The sequence below is a fragment of the Crocuta crocuta genome, unplaced genomic scaffold (genome assembly GCF_008692635.1).
Source record: "Crocuta crocuta isolate KB4526 unplaced genomic scaffold, BGI_CrCroc_1.0 scaffold339, whole genome shotgun sequence".
In the NCBI taxonomy this organism is placed as follows: Eukaryota; Metazoa; Chordata; class Mammalia; order Carnivora; family Hyaenidae; genus Crocuta; species Crocuta crocuta.
In genome coordinates this window covers 1466906-1490352 of record NW_027530357.1, presented here as the reverse complement: position 1 = coordinate 1490352, position 23447 = coordinate 1466906, and the positions used below count along the sequence as shown (strand labels likewise).

General features: G+C 49.9%; 2 protein-coding genes across 2 annotated transcripts; both read right to left on the bottom strand.

Annotated features, from left to right (window-relative positions):
• Positions 1-225: 225 nt before the first annotated feature.
• On the bottom strand, positions 226-7566 carry CUNH12orf43 (chromosome unknown C12orf43 homolog). Its single transcript, XM_077765997.1, has 6 exons — positions 7395-7566; positions 4994-5036; positions 4698-4796; positions 2280-2353; positions 1623-1713; positions 226-1145 (listed from the first exon to the last, which is right to left on the bottom strand). The coding sequence occupies exons 1-6, from the start codon at positions 7537-7539 to the stop codon at positions 791-793; spliced, it is 807 nt and encodes a 268-aa protein (XP_077622123.1). The 5' UTR covers positions 7540-7566; the 3' UTR covers positions 226-790.
• Positions 7567-9152: 1586 nt separating this feature from the next.
• LOC144233131 (2'-5'-oligoadenylate synthase-like protein) lies at positions 9153-22323 on the bottom strand. Its single transcript, XM_077765925.1, has 6 exons — positions 22126-22323; positions 18761-19043; positions 17413-17588; positions 14253-14494; positions 11505-11652; positions 9153-10189 (listed from the first exon to the last, which is right to left on the bottom strand). The coding sequence occupies exons 1-6, from the start codon at positions 22321-22323 to the stop codon at positions 9689-9691; spliced, it is 1548 nt and encodes a 515-aa protein (XP_077622051.1). The 3' UTR covers positions 9153-9688.
• Positions 22324-23447: the final 1124 nt, after the last annotated feature.

The window sequence follows — 23447 nt, the reverse complement described above, 5'->3', positions numbered from 1 at the left end:
GAACCTCAGAGTCGAGGCCATGAGGCCAGAATTTTGCCTTAACCTTGAGCTTCTGCCCTTCCCTGCAGAACGCTCCAGGCGTCTGAAAACCGGTCCACACATGCTGGGGCACTTCCCGAAGCCCTGAGGCTGGGGTGCAGGAACACAGCTTGGGGTGCAGGGGGGACCCCACCTATGCGGTGCTTATTTAAAATGTCTCATCAAGACTGGGCGTGGACAGGGAGGGAGGGCCTCTCGACAATTTATTTTCAATCATCTGGTTGGCTCAGAGACACATTCACACTCGTGCGTGGTACATTCACACACGTGGGGTAAGAAAATTCTGGAAGCCCAGGAGGGAATCTCTTTCCTTTTTCAGACAATGTTATATCAAGTCTGTACAGCCTGGAGGGAGAGGAAAAATTGTTTCTGGGACTTGTCTCTCAGGGGCCTCTTCCCTCGTGCACTGAAGGGTATCTCCCGCACCAGATTCAGAAGGTGGAGGGGAAGGAAAAGCTCTCCCTTCACTTATTCTCCTCATACAGTACTGGGAAGATGAAAGCTTTACCCTGTGGCCATCGGTCCTGAGGAACTACAAGGCTCCTTTTTCCTGAGGCCACAGAATGTTCTGGTACCACACATCTGCCCCAGCTCCCGATGCGAGCACAGACGGGCAGGCCTTGATTAGGCTTCTCACCTTACAGCCATGTCTCTGTCCCGACCCTTGGGCGAGCCCCAGTCACGGCCAGTCTGGTGGGGCTTGGAAATGCCTCGTCCTCGGGCCTGTGGGCCCCGGGCCTGTGGGCTCGGGTCAGTTTGCAGGCGTGGCCACTGCACTCTTTGTTGGTGGGGATGCGGAAGCCTCACTGGCCCTCTTTGCTTTTTTCCTCCGTCTCTTCTTTTTGGTCCCAAGTGATGCCTGGTCTCCATTGAGCTTGGGTGACTGCGTTTCCTGCTTCCCTACCGCGGCCCCGCTTATGGTGAGGGTGGCGGCGGCGACCGAGTCGGCACTGGCCTCCTCCTTGGCTTTCTTTTTCAACTTCTTCTTCTTCTTCGCCTCTTTCTCCACTTTGACAGGGCTGTGGATGGCAGACTCCTGGAGGATGTCGGAGGCCGACACGGCCGCATCCCGGCACCGCTGCCACTCCTCGTCGCTGTCCTCGGTGCTACAAGGGGGGGTGGTGCACAGGGTGGGGACAGGGCCCCGGAGCCGGCACAGCCCAGGGAGAGGCCACAGGGAGAGGCCGCTAGACAGCTCGGGCTTGGGGGAGAGGCCGGCCTGGGTTCCGACACTGGCTTCTCTGCTTCCCAGCTGTATGATCTCATTAAATGACTTGACCTCTCTGGCCCTCAGTGTCTTCAGCCATGGAACGGGGATCATAACTGAGCCCGGGTCTCACAGGGACGCCCCAGGAGTGAGGTGTCTGGCACAAGGCCGTGCTCAGAAAGCAGTAAAGATCCAAAGGCAAAACCCCCAACAGAACCCTCGTCCCCCTCCCATGGAGGGTGCTATTTGTCGAGCTCCCTGCCAGGGCTCCTTCTTGGCTGGGAGCTGACTGGATGCTGCATGGCTATTCTGGGGGACTGGCACGCCCAGATGATGGGCGAAAAGGAGGGAAGACGAAGGGGGTGTGAGGCCTCACCTGGAGCCGGAAGGTAACCGCTTTCGGCTGGGCTGGGGAGCAGCTTTCTTGTCGGAGCCTCCAGGGACGGATGTGAAGAAGAGGCGGAAGCCTAAAACCCAAAGGGGGTCGAGTCAGCACTGCCAGGGGCAGCCCCTCCTCCCAGGTGTCAAGGCTGTCCCGCCTCTGCCCTCAAGGAGATCCTGGTCCAGAGGCGAAGACCCAGGAATCACCGGGCTGGGCATTCGCTGACTACGAAGTCTAGATGTATGGTGAGAGGCACAGTGAGCGTCCTGGAACCAGGGCGCGGGGTGCCTGAGGGGACGCCAGCTGCTCGCCCTACGAGGCTTCTGGAAGCCAGCAGTTGAGCCTTCCGCCTAAGGCAGCTTCCAAAGTGGCAAGTGGGTTGGGGGCAGGACGGACAGACTCAGCCGGGAGAGGCTGTGGAGTGCGGTGGTTAAGACGTCCCTTCTCGGGGTTGGACAGACAGAGCGATTTCAGTTCGCAGAGCCTCAGCTCCCCCAACACCCTGCCCTGCAAGTGGGGATATCATCATCCTCCCTGCCTCTGACAGGGCTGGGCGGGCCCCAGAATGCACTGGAACTGTGTTTGCCAGCCCCAGACACACATCAGGCAGGAGACGCAGAGCCGGCATTATTAATAGTGTTAACCGCTCACCATCATCCTCTGGGGGGACTTTCTGGATCTCAGGCTTTTTCAGCTCCTTCGCTACTTCTGAGATGGTAATTGAGCTATGGAAGGAGAAAATGGTTGATTTAGGATGAGATTTGGGGTAGCAAGGAAATTAAAAACAAAAAATTAAAACAATTTTTTTTTCAGTGGAGGGGATGGGCACATGATGTTAAACGCAATGGCAGCAAGCACGCTGGCCTGGTGAGAAGGGTTAATGCCTGCAGCCATAACATACTGACTAGCTGAGACCGCAGTGCCTCATTTGTTTGAACCCCACTTTACTCCAGGAAGTGTTGAGGAAGTTTTAGAGATAGACACACACAGGACCACAGAATGAATGCAGTTTTGAATACAGCAAAGAAAAGAAGCCAGGAGGGACAGAAAGTGCTGGAGAGCGGACACGAGTTTTGCTTTGAACGTCCTGGCAGCAAGCATGAAAAGGGAAATAGGACCGATCTAGAGAACTGGTTCAGAGGTCAGCTACTAGAGCAGAGCAGACCCGTTGTTTTATTCTTTTCTTAATTTTCAACTTTTTAAAAACTGAGGTAATTATAGATCGCCATGCAGCTGCAAGAAACCCTTCCCTTCTCTCCTTGTGGTGACACCGTGCATGAGTAGGGTCCAGTGTCACAGCCAGGAAACTGACGCTGCTCTAATCCACTGACTTTACACTTCAGACACCTGGCTTGGAATCCTGGCTTCGTCACATACTAGCGGCGTCTCCTTGGGCAGCTGACCTCATCTCTCTGAGCCTCTCTGTTTCCCACCTGCACCCTGAGAATGGTAACCCTTCCTTTTAGAGTTGTCACAAGGATGAAATGAGAGAGTGAGTATCAAGCACTTAGCACAGAGCTTGGCCGCAGGCAGGCGCTCAGTAAATGGGAGCTGTGCTGATGGTGATGACAATTACTGCCATCAGGAGAAGCAGGGAGGACTACTGAGGTCAGGACGCATCTCGCGAGCGAATGCTAAGAAGTCACCACGTCCTGCAGAGAAGAGCACTCTCAATGGTATCCTGGCAGCAAACACAGCAACACACCCACTGTGTGCATTCTCCTAACTGCCTTTCATCTGTGCCAAAGACATTCCCAGAGGGCTGTGCAGAAGGCAGAAGGAGGGCACGGAGCTGCCGCCACCCAGGCACCTGCCTCGGGCTCGTGTGTCTAACACAGTGACTCAATGTTGGCTGCAGGGCACATCAAGCCATGTCTGGACACACCTTTGGGTGTCACACCTGGTGGCGGTGGGGGGAATGCTATTAGGATCCAGTAGACAGAGGCCAGAAATGCTGCTCACTGTTCTTTAAGGAGCCAGGAAGATCCAGTCTAAAAGGTTAGTAGTGCCAAGGCCAAGAAGCCCTGATCTAACACAAGCGACTGACTGGGGCGCCATTTAAGTCTCCTTGCAGAGAAACACAAAAACACCACAGGGAACGTGCTGACTATGGTTGACACGGATTCTGCTGGGCTTCCCTTGGGGAAAAGTTTGGTATGTACCCCCCAATGCTGGGGGGGCCTTGTTCACCCCGAGGCCGGAGTCGTGAAGAAAAACAGCTTCCATGTGCTGAAATGCCAACAGACCCTCCTACACGTTGACCACGTTCTTGAGCTGGGGTGCTGGTCCTGAAGCTGCAGTGCTGCTAAGGTCTGGCCCACTACTCTATCTCGGAAGAACAGCTTGTTTACACTTTGATAGGACATGTTTACCTTTTTCAGGATCTACTATAAATTGAAGGACTATGGCCTGAACATCTTCATCTCCCTTTCAAAATCTGGTAGGGCTCTGTCCCTCAGGAATGGATCTAGGCCAGTGTCTCTCGAAACGCGTTCCGTGCTACACCGATCGGCCTTCCACGAAGCAAAGCCACCATGGCCAGATGAGTTTGGAAACGGCTGGGCAAGCAAAGTCACACGTCTCTTTACCGCAGAGACTCAGAGTCTTGAATATACTATTAGCAATCTAAATCTCCAGGGGCTCCTGGGTGGCTCAGTCGGTTAAGAGTCTGACACTTGATTTCAGCTCAGGTCATGATCTCACGGTATGGGAGTTAGAGCCCTTCCTAGAGCTCTGTGCTGACAGAGTGGAGCCTGCCTGGGATTCTCTCTCTCCCCCTCTCTCTGCCCCTCCCCTGCTTGTGCTTTCTCAAATATAAAGTTAAAAGAGAAATGAGCTCTGCTCCCTACTCCCCTGGGGCTTCAAGCAAACACTCCTTCTCCCAGAGAGCCTGCTTCCTCATCTACAAAATAAAGACCACAGGCCCTGTGTGGCAGGCTGATTATGCACGCCACGAGGTGACAGAGCCGTGCACTTCCCACCCCTGCACACCCTGAGCTCCTAGCCGATGTGGGCCACTACTGTTCGTATTAACGGAAGCAGGGGAAGAGGAGGAACACATTTGGTTACCTGTCCAGCAGGGCTCCCAGTTTCTTGGCTACGTGGGCTCGGAATTCAGGGGTGGTCTGAAGCTCATTGCCATCTTGTTCATGTTCGTCCACTTTAAGCCTACAATGCAATGCACACGAAAGGACCTCACTTCCTGCCAGTTCAGAAGCTGCCCCCATCCCCCACCCAGGAGGGCAGGGACGACATGTGTCTCATTCAGCCTAATAGCCCAGGGTCTAACCTTGTAGCTGGCACACAGCAGGGGATCAATATTTGTTCAAAGAATGGGTTAAACGTGGGCCCAAAGTGCACAGTACCTGAGGCTTGGCTGGCTGGTTGGCAACTGACTATTTGCGGCACCTGTAGAAATAACGAAAATTGAGGCATCTGCAGAGGAAATGACAATAATAATACCTGTTGTGCGTCAAATGTGATTTTAAGTGATTTACATGTATAATTCATGGAATATTCCCAACAATCCTATTAAGGGAGTTATCATTCCCATTTTGCAGGAAAAGAAACTGAGACAAGGAGATACCTTGGCCAGAGTCACGCAGCTGATAAGTGACAGGGTTGGGGCAACACCCGTCATCTGGCCCCAGAGCCCCCCTCTTAACCACCACGCTGAACAAGAAAGTCTAAGTGTATTCGATTACAGTATTTATTGAGCACCTACTATGTGCCTGGCTCTCTGCTAAGCGCTGTGGAGGACAAAGAAGGTGGCTCCATTATGTAGATCGCATTTTTTCAAGCTGAGACGGTGGAAATGGCTGGCCTGGTGATCATTCACTCAAAGGAATACTGAAGCTTTGCTATTACCCAGGTGGTGTTCCAGGTGCTGGACAATTTAGACATAAATCCCAGCTCAAAAGGAGCTTATATGCTGGTTGGTGAATACGAAGGACCAAAAACACACAATTGAAATGTAAAATTAGACAATGATAGAGGGGAAATAAACAAAACAGGAGAGAGAGGCAGGGAGAGCTAGGCGGGGGTCATTTTACAAAGGTAGGCAGGGAGGACTTTACCTATAGGTGACATGTGAACGGACTTCAGAGAGGCAAGGGAGGGGGTCAGGTGAACATCTGGGAAGAGTCTTCCAGGGAGAAGGAAGAGCACCTACAAGGGCCCAAGGCAGAAGCCTGCCTGCTGCATCTGAGAACCAGCTAGCAGGCGGTGTGACTGCAGCCCAGTGGGTTGGGGGAGCGGCAGAAATGGGGACCCTGTGGGGGCCAGATCATGAAGGGACCGGTGGGCCAGTGTGACGGCCTGGGCCTTGAGAGAGGTGAGGATTCTGCAGAGAGGAGGGGCATGAACAGACTTGGGACTTCACAGCACAGTTTCTGGCTGCAGGGTGGGCACAGACCATGTGAGACAAGGGCGGAAGGGGGGGAGGGGCGGGAAGGAACCACGACAGCCACGGAGGCGATGAGAAGTGGCAGAACTCTGGATGTCTTCTGAAGCAGCCCGCAGGATTTTGCGGATGGATTCGACGGACGGTGTGAGAGATGCATGAAAGATGGTCCTGAGATTTTTGACTCAAGTAATGGGAACAAAATGTGCTTTTGCATCTAAGGAGCCACCTGGTCAAAATGATCACTTGGTAACTGGGCCCACAGCAGAATTCAAGTGCGCGGTGCTCCTGGAGTCAGGGAATGTGGATGCCTGGGATGGACCCGCTCCTTCTTTCTGAGTACACAATCACAAGGAGAAGTACTTCCTCTGTCATGACTACAGAGCAAGGGCTGTGATGTAACGTCATGGAACAGAAACAGCATTAGACCCCGGGAACCAGACGACAGGATTCAGTGAAGTTCTGGTTCTTCCGCTGTGACTCTGGGCAAGTCCCTTTACAGAAATTCAGTTATCATTAATAGTAAAACCCCCCAAACTTGGCACATTAATATATGTGGTTCTTTATTAATGCATTAAGTCTTTACGGATGCATTACACCTACAGGTGGGCTCGAAAATGACTGTAATTTTTTAAATTAATGAATTAATAGAGAGAGATAGCACAAGCAGGGGAGGATCCCAAGCGGGCTCTGTGCTGACAGCAGCAAGCCAGATGTGCGGCTCGAACTCAGGAATTCATGAGATCATGACCTGCGTGGAAGTTGGATACTCAACTGATTGAGCCACCCAGGCGCGCCCTAAAATGACCGTAATTTTAAAGTAGGGATGAGTGTAAATTATTTTTTCCCAACATTTTATTGTGACTACAATGGTATTTTGATACATATGCGGACTGTAATGGGATATGAAAATCTATGGCTTTGTTAGGACGAAGTAACAGGTATTGCCCAAACTACTGTAGCACTAGACTGTCACCGTCAGACACGTGGAGGACCCAGTCTGGCAGCTCCAGGGCCTGAGAATGTGTCGGAGGCGGGGAAAGGCTGGATGCCAGTATCCAGGAAGCGGGGCTGTCCCCGTCATCTCAGAGAGGTGGCGGGCTGCCAGAGTGCGGCAGTGAGGAAGGACCGAAGGAAGAAGAGTCAAGAGGCGTTCAGGTGCCTCAGTTTCCCTGACTGGGAGAATGGAAGTACCCTTCCTGTTGCACCTGTCCGCTCTTTGAATGTGAGCCCCACCCAGTCCCTGGAGCTTTCTCGGGGAAAGAAGTCGAGTCCCTATCACGGCCTCCTAACCATTCATCCTCTCAGAACCCAGGTGAAGATCCCACGCCTTTCGGCCAGACTCCCTGAACATAGCCTCCTACCGGCTCTTGGCTTCTCCGGCCCCCTCGGGCGCTGCTCCAAGCCCCAGGCGGGCATCGCTGCCTCGCGGCACCGTGCCAGCTCCTCCGCATCGCTGCTGCTGCTGCTGCTCTCCAAATCGCTCAGGGTGCTCCTGGGCGCCGCCATCTTGGGCCACCGCAAAGGATTGTGGGGAGCGCTTCCACTAGCAACGCTTCTCCACAACCGCGCTGAGGGCGGAGAGGCGCGTGGCATTGTGGGGATTGTAGTTCTCAGACTCAGTCCGCCCTTGGCCACGGTCTGCCCTGAGGGTTTCCTCAAGCAGGAGGGCTGGAAAGGCCTAATTGGTGAACTCCATCCTCTTCCTGTTGAGGAAAATGAGACCTACAGAGGAAAAGGAATTGCCTAGGGCATACAGGGAGTTAATGACAGAGCCAGCATCGGTACCCAGGCTTTGATGCACTGTGGTTTCAATATTATCCATTTATTCCAATAATTCCAAAATCCCATCAAGGCATCAGAAACACTATAGGGAACTTGTTAAAACTCGGATTGCTGTGTGTAGCAAAAATTACTAAATCAGAGTCAGGGAGGCGGGACTCAGGAGATGTACTTCCTCGAATATCCTAGGGCCTTGCTACCACTCAAGAGTATAATCTATGAACCAGTAGCATCTGAAACACTGGAGAGCTTGTTAGAAACCCAGAACCTTGACTCCAGCTAAGACCCACTGAATCAGAACTTGCATTTAAGCACGATTGCCTGGTGACTGGTGTGCACATTGAAATTCGAGAGGCACAGTCCTGGGTGATTCTGATGCACAGTTTGGTTCCGAAAACATTCTTTAATTTTCTACCTTGGGACTTCTCCCCTCAGCCTGCACATTGGAAACATTTGGGGAACTTTTAAAAACTAACTTTGAGGACCCGACACATTAGAATCTCTGCAGTTAAGATACTCTGCTATGGAGGATGAACAAAGTGACTTTTGTCTTTGGAATGCTTTTCTTCATGTTTTATCTTTGAGGCTGCGTGTCAGAAACTGTATTAAAATAAACTCTTGGGGGTGTGTGGGGGTACCTGGCTGTCTGTCAGTAGAGCGTGAGACTCTTGATCTCAGGGTTGTAAGTTCAAGCCCCACACTGGGTGTAGAAATTAATTAAAGGAAGAATAAAATCTTAAAAGAAAACAAAAAAGCCTCTTTGACCTTGGGCTTTCTATTATGAAAGAGAGGAAGGTGACTTATTCATTCCTTTTTTTAAAAATAAGAATTTCCCCACTGCCTACAATGTGGGCACAGGGGGCACTATCAAGGATAAAAGATGGAAAGGAGGTACATATTCTGTCTCTTAAGGCAAAAAAAAAAAAAAAAATGGCAGGGAATAGGTTACTATTGATAATTGCCCAGAGGCTGTTGAGAGCCAATTATGAGGTAGATTTTATACTCTACAGTAAGGGAGTAGTCCATCAGAAACCAGGGCAAAGGGGAGGAGGAAAAAGGAAACTTTTTACTGGTTGATTGGAGTAAACCTGATCACATGATATCCTCTGATGATAAAGATAGTGTTCTTTTCCTAAAGTCCTTGGATCATTATGTACTGTGTGTATGTGTGGCTCTGGAGTTGAAGGGATTGTTTTACGCTTCATCATCCTCGCTGTCCTGGACTTTGTCTCTCTCTGTCTCAGTTTCCCTGCAGTCCTCACCTCCCAGAGTTAAGAGGCTCAAGTGATTAAGCAAGAACAGCATCAGCACCCGTAGAAAGAGATGAAGACCTCCCAAAAGAGGATAAACAAAGGTTATTTATTTCTAACTTGCTATTGCAAGGGAATCAGCCACCATCCTTTGTAAACTGGTTGAGATGCCAAGACAGGGAAAGCTTTATAGCTGGGAAAAAAGGGAAGGCTTCAGGTACACTCTGATTGAAGCTGTTGACATAGGGAAGTGGTAGGCAGCTAATTAGAAGCAGGGCCTTCTATGTGATTGCTTAGGGAGCTTATCTGGAATTTTCTGGTTGAGTCTAAGTTGGAAATGATATAGAATTAGGGAAGCTGGCAGTGATCGACCAAGTCCTGACGATTTGAGGTTGCTTGCTACAGAGGTGGTGGTTTGGCTCCCTGGGCTAGAGGACTGCAGAGGCTGTGAGTCAGAATTCTAGTGTCCTGTATGGTCTGGCCATTGTCCATGGTATAGCAAGTGTCTCTCATCCCTCCTCACTCCCCCACTTGCAGGGCGAGGTTCACTATTCGCAAAGCTGGTGAAGACATGGGAACTCCCCAGGCAAGAGCTGGAAGGAGTGGTTGATATGCTGAGTGCTGGATTAGCTGGGTGGAAAAGGAAACTTTCCAGCTTTCTTCTCAGAAAGGATGAGAGTGTCACCGTCCTGGATACCATAGCTGCACAAAGACAACCAATCCTGCAGGACTTGACCTTGGATCTCCAGCTGCTGCCGCCTTCTGGGCAGCCCTTGTTTGTCTTCAATCTGCTGCTTCAGGCCCATGATGAAGCTTTTGGGATCAATGGCATAGGCATGGCTCCCCTTATTGGGATGATTCACAAAGACCTGGATCTCAGGGGAGATGGTCTCCACCAGACAGATGCGGATGTTGGAAAAGATGCCGTAATGGGCCAAGGAGCACTGGTTATTGAGGGGTTGTCGCTTGCCATCAGGCTCCTGGAAGGACAGATGCTGTTGGCCCGAGCAGCCCCAGCTCTGCCAGATCTTCTCTTTAACCTTCTTTATGGGCTCATAAGGGTTCACCCTGAGGATCAAGTCTGAGTAACCCGACTGTTCCACGGTCACTTGAATGTCTCGTGCCCTCTGGAAGGGAGAGAAGAGAGAGGGGGGTTAATTCCACACTCCTCTGACATGCAAAATGTCCCTTTACCTGGCCTCCTGTTTCCAACAGCAGCAGCACTAAACATTGGGTTGTGCCCACCACCTTCCAAGCCCTGGGCTGGGCACCTGTCACACTCTTCAATAAAATGCACTTTATTGTCACAGCGGCCCTACGAGTTTGGTTCCTATTCTCCCGTGGTACAGATGAGATTGTGGTTGAGAGCATTAATTAACTTACTGACCATCACTAAGGTAGTGAGGAGCACAGAAGGTATTTGACCCAAGGCCATCCAGATTTCAAAGTCTGTTCTGCACCACCGCCAGAGGCCATGTTCAGGGTCCTAGGAGTCCCTGGTGGCTGAAGAACAGCATCTGGAAGGTGCTGGGGGAGGGCTGGACAGCAGCTGATCTTTTCAAGAAGGAACATAAGCCCAGAATTCCCAAGTCTTCTGACTGTACAAGATAAAGATCTTTGCACAATAGTTTTTACATTCAGGAGAAACCCAGAGGCATATACTTTTCAGTCTGTCTATGAACCTCATTTGGACAGTGGGCCCCCACAAAGACCTGGGTGCAAATTCTGACTCTACTGCCTCTTCGCAGTGTGATCTTGGTCAATTGACTGAACCTGTCTGAGCCTCAGTTTCTTCATCTGTGAAATGGGGATAATAACATTCAAGATAATGATAATAATAACAACACCTGACCTGCAGACGTGCCTCGGGACGTCCCGCCTGTGGTGAATGACTAAATACAATATGAATAGAAAAAAAATGTGTTGAATATGATCTTTGCTTACAGTGTAGATTTGCCATCCCGTGATAATGTGCAATTCTTTTCTTTCTAGCAGTTTTGTGCAAGTTTGTTTCTTGGGCTCACTTCCTACCAAAATCTAGTGCATCCCTTGAGGGTAGGGGTTATGTCTTATGTCTGTACTACTGTTGTTCCGTTGCCCCCCACCCCCACCAGACCCAAGTGCTGGCACAAGACAGCTGTTGAATTGACTTGCCTGGTCTCAGCTCATGCAAAAAATGGTCAGGAGCATGACTGATTCTCCAGTGGGTTGTAGGAAAGAGGAAGAAAAGGAGAACACGAATTTGTAAGGAAGGCTGAGGCTTCACCTCTGAGGCTCAGAGGGTTGAAAAATGTCCCCAAGTTCACAGAGCTGGTGGGCGCTCCAGACAGGCTTCCAACTTATCCTAAAGCTCTGTTAGCTACATTGACACAGAAGTAAGTATATGCTATGCAGTTACCTCCTGAGCTTCAAGCCCCTGACAACCCTGGGAGGAGCCATTACCTTCACCGCCCAGCTGGGGACTGGAGTCTCCCTGTTGTCATAGCAACAGTTCTGTTTCAGGCACTGGGAGGCCCTCTGAGCGACGATGTCCCATCTGTACCCTTCCGCCACATTGTGGGTAGGGTCGGCCGGGTCCAGGATGATGGGCCTGCAACACAGGGAGAGGGTTCCCAGGCTCTCTCCCATCTGGAGGCCAGCGAGTCAGAAAGAATCCTGCTCAAGCGGCTCATCTGAGCGCGTGCTGTGTCTGGAGCCCAGGGCTGTCAGGCCCAGAGAGCCCAAGAACATTGCTGGAGACGAACCAAGTGGGGATGATTATATTTCCAAGAATTCCTTTTGGGGAGAGGGGTGTGCAAGGTGTTTGGGGGGAGTGGAGTGTTGAGATCCCCAAAGGCATGCTGTAACAATAACATGCACACTCAGGCAGGGGGCCCTCCAGAGCTTTTGTTTTGCTGAGATTCCATAAGTAAGTCAGAGGTGAGGGCTGCTGAATCGCCTTGGATTCAGCACCACCACCACCACCAACTATTGATATTTATTGAGGCGCTGGGCCACACCTTATGTGAATTCACCTATTTTGAACCTTCTAACTATTCTGTAAGGTAGGGACTATTATGTTGTGGTCATCTCCATTCCACAGAGGAGGGAACTGAGGCAGAGACCTCTGCAAGTTCTCATAGCCAGCAAATCGGCTCTACGTTCATAGAGAAGGGGTCAGGCTGCCACCAAATGCCTCTCTTCTATATAAATGGTGAATGAATATTTAAAGAATATTGGCTTGAAGGGGGGTCTAATGGCTTCCTTAGGTTGTTGGGGTGACCGTGTGTGTTGGATGCCAAGCCCATGATTAAGACCCGGCCCTTATACTCCAAGAGCTTTTGGCCTAGGAGGGAGCTGTGACTTTACCCGTGACAGAATGTGACAGTATGCTATGGGAGTGTGCTCGACACCATCGGCCCCATGCTTGGTACCCCCAACATCCCTGCACCCCTGAATAGTCCTACCTGAAATAGGGGGCAGTGCCGGGCTGCCCTATAGGGTGAGATCACCTGACCCAAAGCAACCCGCCAGGTGACCTGACGTGTAGGGCCTGTGCCCAATGAGTAGACCGGTTCCTTCTGGGGTTTGGACCAAGGATGGTGGAGGTTCTTCATCAAACAGAAGTAAGAGAGGAGCAGGGTAGGTGTGGGGAGAGAAGCAGAGGTCATGAGAGGAGAGAGGGCAAGTGGACCATGAGAGAGAGTGATGGAGAAAGGGGGTGTCTGCAGGGTTGCCTTAAGTCCCGATGCTTTTCTAACCTCACATTTTGGGCATCCTTATAATAAAATCCTCTTTTCATTAGGAGACTGGGGTTTTCTTCCTTGTAAAAAAAATTTAAGGGGCGCTTGGGGGGCTCAGACAGTTAAGCATCTGGCTTCGGCTCAGGTCATGATCTCACAGTTCGTGGGTTCGAGCCCCGCATCGGGCTCTGTGCTGACAGCTCAGAGCCTGGAACCTGCTTCTGATTCTGTGTCTCCCTCTCTCTCTGACCCTCCGCTGCTCACGTTCTCTCTCTCTCTCTCTCTCTCAGAAATAAATAAAACGTTAAATTTTTTTTTTTTAATTTAAAAGACCCAATACTCATATAAGGGGACAATAAGCATTCTTGTGATATTGCTTGCACCTACCTAGAGCTAATATAAAGAGTTGTTTCCACTGGGTGTCCCCAGAAAAAGATGCCAAGTGCAGGATCTCAGTGCTAGTGGTTTATTTGGAAGGACACGCGGGGAAGCACCAGTAAGGGGGTGGGAAAGGGACACGAGTGAAGGGTTTGCATGGAGGTGATTACCAGCACGGGCCACTGGCGGTTAGTCCCATGGCAGGGCCTCTGGGAAACAATGTAGCCCACGTGATCCAGAGAGAATCCTTCCATCTGAAACGGGTGGGAGCTGGGGTATTTATTCCCCAGCTCCCGCCAGTTATTAGGGGAGGTTAAAAACCCTCGGGCAAAAAGACCCAAGTGCTGACCGCTGGAGGAAGAGCCAGCCTTCACTGAGTTGGCTCCAACCAGAGGTTGGAGATGGGGGCTGGTGCTGCCTAGAGCTAAACAACAGCATGTGCTACGTTGTGAACATTTCCCCTGCATCTTCCAGAGACCAGACCCTGCTCAAGTCTGTGCTCCAACAGCTCTGTGCTGACACCTCAGAGCCCGGAGCCTGCTTCTGTTGCTGTGTCTCCCTCTCTCTCTGTCCCTTCCTCTGCTCACGCTCCGTCTTTGTCTCTCTCTCTCATAAATAAATAAACATTAAAAAATTTAAAAAAAAGAATCCTTGTCATCTAGAACTACTTTGGTGCCTCCATATTCTGGAAGGAGAATTTTATTTCCAACTTTCACACTGTCTGGTTGACTCTTTCCAGCCTTTCCTTGAGAGCCTCATCCAACAGCCAGCATGGTTGCTCGCAATACTTCTTAAGATTTCTCTGGAAGCACAACGTCTCCGTTGGCAATGGTTTTGGCTGCACTCCTTTCAACTAAAACTCAGTCAAAGAGGGGAAGAAACTTTCTAAACGCCTGTCCTCTGCCATCACTCTGGCCACCCCAGTTTGTACTCGGAAAGGTGGCTGACTTGAGGTGTGTCCCAAGTCAGCGTGAGATTCTAGTGTGGTTTTACTACCTGATAAAGCCCACCCATTCAAGGCGACACTGCCTTTGCCTCCGTTCTCTCTCTGGTCTCCGTGGGATGTGGCAAGCTAGCAGGGGCCCCATACCTGTGTCTTTTGAGCTGATTTCTGACAAAGGCCTTGATGACTGGGTTCTGGAACGTGTAGAACGTGGTCCAGTAGATGCAGAGGAAACTGTACTCCCGGAGCATTTCCATCACAGTGGCGAAGCCCTCGTCCAGCCGGAAGCTCTCGCGCTCCTCAGCACCCATCTCCCAGGCGTAGATGGTCAGCAGCTCAAGGGCATAGACAGGGGGCAGCGCGGCCCTCGGGCACTTGGCTTTCACGCACTGTAGAAAGAGACGGGGAGAGAGAGACCCCAAGATCCTGTCTCAGGATCCGCTCTCTGGACGGACCACAATCTGGAAAACCCAACTTCTTGTCTCAGCTCTGCCACCTGCCGGCTGTGTGATCCTGGCCAGTCACTTTCCCTCCAGGGCCCTAAATGATTTTCCTGGTTTTAGAATTAAAGGGCTCGCTCGGTTGGCCCAGTGGGTTTCAAACTATGCTTTTTTGTTTGTTTGTTTTTAAAAAGACTTTATTTAAAGAACTTTTTAAAATGTTTATTTATTTATTTTCAGAGAGAGGACAGAGAGAGCAGGGGGAGTGGGAGAAACACATGCACACACACACACACACACACACACACACACACACACACACAGAATCCCAAGCAGGCTTTGTGCTGTCAGCACGGAGCCAGATGTGGGGCTCGTGAACCCTGAGATTATGACCTGAGCCGAAATCAAGAGTCTGACGCTTTAACCAACTGAGCCACCCAGGTGCCCCTTAAAAGATTTTATTTTTAAGTAATCTCTCCACCCAATGTGGGGCCCGAACCCATAACCCTGAGCCCAAGAGTGGTGTGCTCCGCTGACTGAGCCACCCAGATGCCCCTCCTAGTGGGATTCTTAAAACTTAGATGATAAATATAATGCAGAATGCCTGGCATCATAAGATGTAAGCCTTAGGGAAAATGAGCCCTTCGTTTCTCTTAGAAGCTCCAACATACTATTTCATGGTATGTAAAAACAAACAAACAAACCAGAAAGAAAGTCTGTGTTCCCTTCCAGGGCTGATGTTCAGGGATACTTTGCTTTCTCCATGTTCAGAATATCTCTGACTCTTGCAATGTTGCCATCTGAGATCTGTCATGACCTTTCTATAGTAAACGTGAGAAAATTGCTATTTTTCCATGACCAGAGACAAACTCTAAACCTAGTAATCTTGATAATTATTGTTTCTTTAAAAAGTTTTTAAATGTCTATTTAGTTTTTTGAGAGAAAGAGAGAGAGAGAGAGAGGGAGAGAGAGTGCAAGCTGGGGAGTGGCAGAGAGAGGAAGACATAGAATCTGAAGCAGGTGCCAAGCTCTGGGCTGTCAGCACAGAGCCAGGCATGGGGCTCAAACTCACAAACTGTGAGATCATGGCCTGAGCCGAAGTCAGGAGCTACAGGTAGCCGACTGAGCTACCCAGGAGACCCAATAATTGATGTTTCTTTAAACATCTAATATATTTTTCACGGGATTAAGCCTTTCCTTCTGCAGTCTGATTCCTTTACAACTAGCCTGCAAATTCTTATTTAATAAGTGACTTTTGTCTTTCAGTTTCTTTTTGCAGCCAGAGGTCTGGCTCACTGAGATTGTCCAGGGAGATTTATATCCCAAACACCCTGAACTATGTTGCCTGAGAAACACACCCCATGGGCTGTTGACATTGGGACACACCCGTTTTCTAGCTCCCACGGTGGACTTTGTGTGGCAATAGCTTTACGCTTGCTGATGTTTCTTTCCACCTTCCCCAAACTGTTTGTGCGTCTGATCCTAATTAAGTCTGATTCTTGGCTAAATCTGATTCTGGTTCTAGTTCTTATTTATTTGTGCAGGGCCGTTTATGTCCTGTTGGTGACAATGACCTGTGCATCTAGTTTTATGGTCTGACCACCTGGTCTCTATGGGGAGACAATGATAGGACTCTACTTTCTGCTGGGCGTCAGTTGATGGGACTTTGATCATACTTTGCGTTTTTCTCTGTTTCTCTTTTGGGCTGTTTTTCTTTTTTANTGAGCTAGCCGTCAGCACAGAGCCTGATGTGGGGCTCGAACCCACGAACTGTGAGATCATGACCTGAGCTGAAGTCGGACGCTTGACATACTGAGCCACCCAGGTGCTCCTTTTGGTCTGTTTTTCTTGAGGATTCTGATATCTCCCAGGAGGCTCACTGTTGTTGTCTTACGCGTCTTTAAATTACTCAAAAAGTTGTCTGCGTATGTGAATGTGAGTGCGTGAGTGTGCACATGACTCATGGAAAACAGCCCTGTGAGATCAGGAGCTGAGTTGTGGCTGGATTTTACACTGTGTTTATTTTTGACCACAAGTAAAGCACTACAACCAAAAGTGCTAGTTCTTTTTGTCTTTTATATAAAAGAAGAAAAACGTTTTACCAAAGAATGATCTGATTACAATATAATCTATCGGTGGGTAGATTCCTTTCTTCCAATAATAAGGTCTCATAGCCTCACCAAAGGGCACTGAGTCAGAAGTTCACCAGATACTTTTATTCCAGAAGTAGATGACTTCATAAAAGCAGATTGCTTAACCAAAGATCAACGAAATGAGAATTAATTACCCAGCTTCATGTTCTATTTTTGATGGATATGTAACAACAACAAAAAAAGACCTTTTCTTTCTTCTTAATCTAATTTCTGTCCTTAATCTACAGCTATACTTGGGCAAGCTAAGTTTTTACATCCTTTAAATGACGTATTATTCCAACACCTCAGGACAGAAAATGCCTATAAAAATTCCTACCATTGATTATAATCTAACAAATCCTCAGAAAAAACAAAGATAATGATGCTGTAAAAGCATAGCATATATAAATTGGCCCTGCTTACAAAACTATTCAGACCATAACTGAGGTGTTACAAGCACTCGTTTACTGAAATATTGTATGTTCTTTGTTTTTCTCCTTCCTTCTGTGTTCCTCTTCCTCCTCCTCCTTTCCCACTTTCTCCACCATTTCACTTGATAGTTTAAAAGATTAACATTTATGGGGCGCCTGAGTGGCTTAGTCGGTTGAGCAACCGACTTTCGCTTAGGTCATGATCTCGCGGCTCGTGGGTTCGAGCCCCGCGTCGGGCTCTGTGCTGACTGCCAGNCGCTTCTGTCAGCACCCGCTTCTGTCCCCATTCTGGCAGCTCCCTCACCTGCAGGTACCAGTGTTTTACCAGCCGCAGAAGGCTTTTCAGCTTGGTTGGCCGATGTTTCACAAAGTTTCTCTGCAGCTCACTGAAGGATGGCGAGAAATTTCCGGGGTAACCGTGGGTCTCAATCAGACTCACATAGACCTCAGGATGTGGCTGAGAGGTGGAAACAGAAGACCCTGCGTGGGAGGAAGAAGAGGTAGAGAGTGGGGATTTAGGAAGCCGCAGGTCGATAAGCGGTCTGTGGGGCAGCCTGCTCATGCATTGAGGTACCTCTCCAGGGAAACCCGAGACCTCACAGCCCAAGGGAATCCAGGTTTGCCTTGCTTGATTGTACTTCTGGAGAAACCAAAAGTGGACTTTCCATTCCTCAGGCCTCTCAAGGACTGTTGTCTTCTCTCCGTGTCCCAACACCCCAATGTCCCTTAATGTCTGTGTTGGATTTCTTTCTCGGTGATTTAGTTCAACCTCCTGACACCGGAAGCAGAGAACCAGTTCCAGATGAGAAAGCTGGGCTCCTCAAGCAGCGTGCTGCTGAACGGTGTGCTTTTGGGGCTTGCACCACTACTGGACCCAGGCCCTCTCTTTCTTGTTCATGTAGGATCCCATTTCTGACGCCTTCTCTACAAAGCAACTCCTGGCAACCACTCTGGTTGACAGGCGCTGGCACAAGACGAAACCTGATCATCTGAGGTTGTAGCTGATACTGTTTGCTTTAAACATCCAGGACTTTTTGCCTGAGGACAAACCAGAAGTGCTGGGGAGCTAATGGTCCCAGAAGCAGCCCTCAGCCAAGGGTGATGGGAAGTTGGAGAATAAACTCCAATATCCCACTTGGAACTCAGTTGAGGGGTACTCTACACTGTGACTTAGAGTTCTCCCGGGGCACAAAGCCCAGTGGCTCATAATGGTGACCTAGTGATGCTTCTTCCCTCCCTGTCCCTCTCCCCTACTTCCTTATCAGCATTTCCTGGGCCTGCTTGTCCTCAAACCCTTGTCTCAGGGTCTGCTTCTGGAAAAGCGCAAATAATGACAGGCCCCTGCACCTGTGATAAATGCTACAGAAGCACTCCAGTTTACGCTTCTAACACACTCCCCTCTGTGGGTCTCATTTCCTCTTGCAATCATATATTTATCCACATGATTCTTTGATAAATGTTTCCCAAGTTGAGCGACACAGTGGCCCCAGTTGGGCCAGTCTTGGGCCCTGTGGTCGCTGAGCCCTCAGCTCAGAACATGGGTTGAATGCATGAAGGCAGATGTCTCCATGTGGCCATGAATGGGAGGCGAGGGAGTTCAGGTCCCCCTAGGAGGGAAGTGTGTGAATCAGATCGGCTTTCCCTCTCCTTACCCAGGGCCCTGTAGGCAGGCACGATGGTGACAGTGACGAGCTCCGCAGTCTCCCTGGTCTGGATGGTGAAGACGAGAGCATCGGGGACTCCTTGGACTATCTCCACGTCCTCGAGCCCAAGGGCCAGTAGGTCCTGGCAACACCACAGCCTTTTCCATATCAGACTCAGAATGGCTTGGTGGTGCTTGGCCTCCTCCTGAAAGCTGTGGAAACAGCTCAGGAACACCACCAGTTCCACCTCCGAGGTGCTCCTGAGCACCGTACCGTTCCCGAAGGAGCCTACCTGCAAAACACAGAACCATCACCCTGAGCCACTCTCTGTGCCCGGCAGTCCCTGAGGCTCCTTACAGGAATTATCCCGGAATGCCCACCACAGCCCAGAGGTATGGGTGGGTGGTCCCAACATCCCCCTTTTTACAGGCTAGAAAACTGACCTTTCAAGAGACTAAGTCACTCACCCAGGGTCACACAGTACACAGAAGAGCCCCATTTTGAACCCAGGCAGCCTGACTCCAGAGCCCACGCTTTTTACTAATGACATTGCATTGCTTCTGAGACGGGGTGTTCTTGCCTGCAGAGTGATGCCTCTTCCAAGAGACTTAGTGATGCCCTCTCTACAGGGTATTCGGAGCACTCTGGGTGTCTGAGTAATTTCATGACATTAAAAAGTGGGGAGCAGGATTGCCTGGTGGATAAGAACCATGGGGCAGCCTGTGGGATGGGGCAGCCTGACGTTGACCCTGACTCCTGCCTTTGTTTCTCAGCTGTGTGATCATCGTGAGCCCTAATTTCTCATCTGTGAAATGAAAATAATAATGGAACGTGAGTCGTTTGGAGGATTAGATGAAACATAAGGCATGCCAAGGGCTTACCACATGCCTGGGATGCAGAGGTCAGCAATCTAGTGCTCATACTCTTTGTCTCATTGACTTAGATCATCCCTTCTCTGCCTGGGACTCTGTTTCCCCCTCTGGATGCAAGGGGCCTGAGCTGGACAATTTGGAAGTGGTCTATTTGATGTTCTGAGAGTCTAGTCCTGCTCTCACCCCCCACCCCTGCCTCTGGTATACAAAGCCCTACGACTCTCCAGCCTCACGTCTTTCTTAGTTCAGGTTGGGAGATGGGCTTGTTAGCGGTGCCCCAGACTGCAAGTTGGCTACCTCTTCGGGGGGTGGAGTCACCACGGATTGATTATAATCCAGCTGTCACGGGTTGAACACTCACTGTGTCACTGAAGGCTCTTTATGCATACAATACCTTTTAATCCTAACACCCACTCATTGAGGTGGGTATAATTGTCACCAGTACACAGATAAGAAAACTGAGGCAGTGAGGATTAATCATCTTGCCTTGGACTCATAGCCAGGAGTCATAGTCGGTCAGATGAAGGGGCAGAAGACAGGGTGGTTCTTCTACCTCTTTCTTTCCCCATGACCCAAGTCTCTGAGACTGGCCCTGGTTCTGAGGACATGAAGACTGCCATCTTTTCTTCCCCCAACCTTTTGTATACTCTTCTTTCACCTTCTCTGAGACCCAGCATTTCTGCCCCATTTGGCAGGGCTGGGGATGGAACCCTGTATGTGGATGAAGGGCTCGTCCCCGTGAAAGCTATACCTCGACTTCCTGCCAGTGGTAAGACCCAGACAGAGTAGAAATAATCTTCTAGAATAATCTTCATGACTCACTTCAGCCCAAATCTACTTAAACCCAACTTATTCAAGGACAAGCCCAGTGAACCAGCTCAGATCACCAGGTTTTTGGGGGTGGGTGGGAAGAGGGTTTACAGTCTGAATGAAGCAGATTTCTCATTAACCATTGCTTTTGGGGTATCTCTTTTATTTTGTCGTTTTGGGAAGGGGGCAAGGGCTGTAGTCTTCAGGCAGAATTTGAGGGCTGGGTAAATACCACTTCCTGCCATCAAAACTCATCCTGTTTGTAGCATCCTCCAGCCCCTGGACTTGCCCCATTTCATCCACTCCATTCTCTGGATTTTCAGAGGTGCGTGGGGTAGGCTGGGAGGGTCTGCGGGACTCAGAGTCAGAATTTATAACAATGCTTTTGTTTTTGAGCATTTACCAGGTGTTAATCTTTTAGCCTACATTGACAAGGCCTTTGCTGGACAAGGAGGAAACGATGAGGAGGAGACAGAGGCTTGAGAGAGAGAGGATGAGTCTAAGATCACACAGCTGGTAAAGAAAGATGCCAAGAGTCAAACCCAGGTCCGTGGGAATCATATGGCCTCAGGCTCTAGGCACTATAGGTGCGTGTAAGGGGGGGCTAGGGACCTGTGATTTCTAAATCCTTCCCTTAAGTGGCTGCCCCTGGAGACAGAACTAGAGCAATGGGCTGGGAGTCAGGGGCCCTATTTCTAATCTTGCTTTTGCCACTAGCTCTCTGTGTGAAGCTGGGACGTCTATTACCCTCTCTGTGCTTCAGTTTCTTTCATTTTTAAACAAAGACGTGGCTGAGACTGATTCTCCAGGGCCTTTCTAGCTTTGACCTTCCTGAATTTTGACTCTAGCCAGGTCAAGAAGCAGCGGAAGGAAGGGCTTGGGGGGAAATCTCAGGGAGGGCAGCCTGGAGCCCTGGTTCTGGAATCAGATAGATAGATCCTGGTTCAAATCCCAGCTCCACCACTAGCTGTGTGACCTTGGGCAAGTCACCTCACCTCTCCAAGCTTCCGTTAAAGAAAATCTTTTTTAACCAAAAACTTAAAACATAGAAAAATAGAAAGAGAATACAACAAGCACTCATCTATCCAGCCAATTAGATTCAACAAGTTTAAACTCCTCACCACACGTGCATCATCAAAAACGCTTTAAAGGAGATTACAGATACCAAGGAACCTTTTCCCTGAATATCTTAGCATTTGTAAACGAGAACATTTCCTCGTTTACAAATAACCGCAAAACAATTACACCTAACAAAATCAACAATGACTGCCTTACATTGCCTAATATCCAGGCCATATTAAAATTTCCCGAATTGTCCCCACATTGTATTTTATGGATGGTCTATTTCACACCTGGATCCAATCAGAGACCTCGCATTGGCTTTGGTCCTTATGAATCTTAAGCTTCCATTTTGCTCATCTGTAAAATGGGAAAAGGACAGTGCATACCTCACAGGGTGTGTGAATTAGAGATAAAGTACGTTACAGGGTTAGGCTAGTCCTTACCAGATTCGTTCTGCTCAGGGCAGACAGTATATACTACAGGGTGCACGCAGCTAGCGGGAGTGTCCTGAGGTGTCAGCAGCATGGGCTAAGGATAATGAGGGAAGAGGCCCCCAGCATCCTCTGACATGAGGACCCTCATGCTGCGTTTGCACGGCCCTGGCCTGTGGCTGGAAGGGACCAATCTCACCTTGACCACCTTCAGCACTCGCACCTCCTGGTCGAGCCCGTGCTCCCCCTCAAAGTGCTCTTCCCTCAGGAATTTTTGCACGGTCTGCACAGCCTCCAGGACATCTTCTTTCCATTCCCGGCTGGGCTGCAGCCACTGGGCCACGAAGGAGTCCAGCCGGGAGGCAGGGGTGTCATATAGCGCTGGGGTCCAAGCCATCTCTGAATGAGGAGGGTACCACTGCTGCACAGATATATAGCCACACACCTACCCAGCTCCCTGCACACGCCCACTTCTTTAAGGAGGTCCCCCCTCAGCTGACTGCCAGCATCCTGTGGGATAAAGGGATCAGAGAGGAGATGAAACCGGGGGTGACTGGGCTGACCTGGGGTCCTCTTCTTGGAGACCCCTTCCCGCGGCAAGGACACCGAAGGACGCTGAGTCAAGCTGGGAGGTCTGGGGCCACCTTAAAACGCTTGGCTTCCGGCCCACCTTTTTGCTGTTGGTTTCGATTCTCAGCTTTTAGAGTTTCTAGAGTTTCCCTTTAATGACGTTTGGAAACAGAAATTGGCCTGGGTTTGGCCTTAGAGGAGGCAACTCTCCCAGCGATTGGAGTGGGATGGCATGCATTCATCCAGCCACCCGGCCTTGTCATACAACAATGAGGCTCAGAAAGATAAGGGACATGCTCACGGTCAGTCTGTCGGTCGGGGTGAGCCAGGGGAAACCCAGAGTCCGGCAGAAGAGATTGCCCACCACACTCTTAACTTCTCTGATCCTCCCATAATTTATCTGTGAAAAACAGCATTAGCCTACCCCATAAGATATTGTGCAGATTAAGGATGTGACCACTGACCACAGAAAGCACTGTAAATGCAAATATTATTATTCAGTCACTGAACACCCATGGAGGGCCTGCTAGGTGCCAGACATGGTGTGAAAAAGACAAAGTGAGATGTAGTTCCTGTCCCAGGGGGCTCCCAGCGCAGTAGGGGAGACAGACAAGAGACGCCAAGAGTCCAGTGTGAGCCTTCAAAGACTGGGCATGTGGCCAGGAGGGAGAGGGCATAGCAAGGGCATAGTAGAAGTCTGAACGATCCCCGTGTGTGCCAGTGACTCACTTGTCAAATATGTGTTGGCACAGAAGGTAAGGGGAGGGAGAGGAGAGGGACGGGCCTGGATGGTTGGGCAGGGGTTGAATCTTGGCCATTCATTCATGTATTCAACAAATAGTGAGTAGCTACTATGTGCCAGGCAGGTGCTGGGGGTATAGCAGTGAATAGACAAAAAGCCCTGCCTGCAGTGGGCTTACATTCTGATGGTGCAGACAGACAATGAACAGG

What these genes read in the sequence shown, in the direction of transcription:
- CUNH12orf43 (XM_077765997.1), bottom strand. Translation starts at nt 7,539, where the DNA reads ATGGCGGCGCCCAGGAGCACCCTGAGCGATTTGGAGAGCAGCAGCAGC. An exon ending in GCCGGAGAAGCCAAGAGCCG is followed by an intron (nt 5,037 to 7,394) that starts GTAGGAGGCTAT and finishes TTATTTCTACAG; the next exon opens with GTGCCGCAAATAGTCAGTTG. An exon ending in CGGTTACCTTCCGGCTCCAG is followed by an intron (nt 1,146 to 1,622) that starts GTGAGGCCTCAC and finishes CCCCCCTTGTAG; the next exon opens with CACCGAGGACAGCGACGAGG.
- LOC144233131 (XM_077765925.1), bottom strand. Translation starts at nt 22,323, where the DNA reads ATGGCTTGGACCCCAGCGCTATATGACACCCCTGCCTCCCGGCTGGAC. An exon ending in TAAAACACTGGTACCTGCAG is followed by an intron (nt 14,495 to 17,412) that starts GTGAGGGAGCTG and finishes CTCTTTCTACAG; the next exon opens with TGCGTGAAAGCCAAGTGCCC. An exon ending in AATCAGCTCAAAAGACACAG is followed by an intron (nt 11,653 to 14,252) that starts GTATGGGGCCCC and finishes CCTGTGTTGCAG; the next exon opens with GCCCATCATCCTGGACCCGG.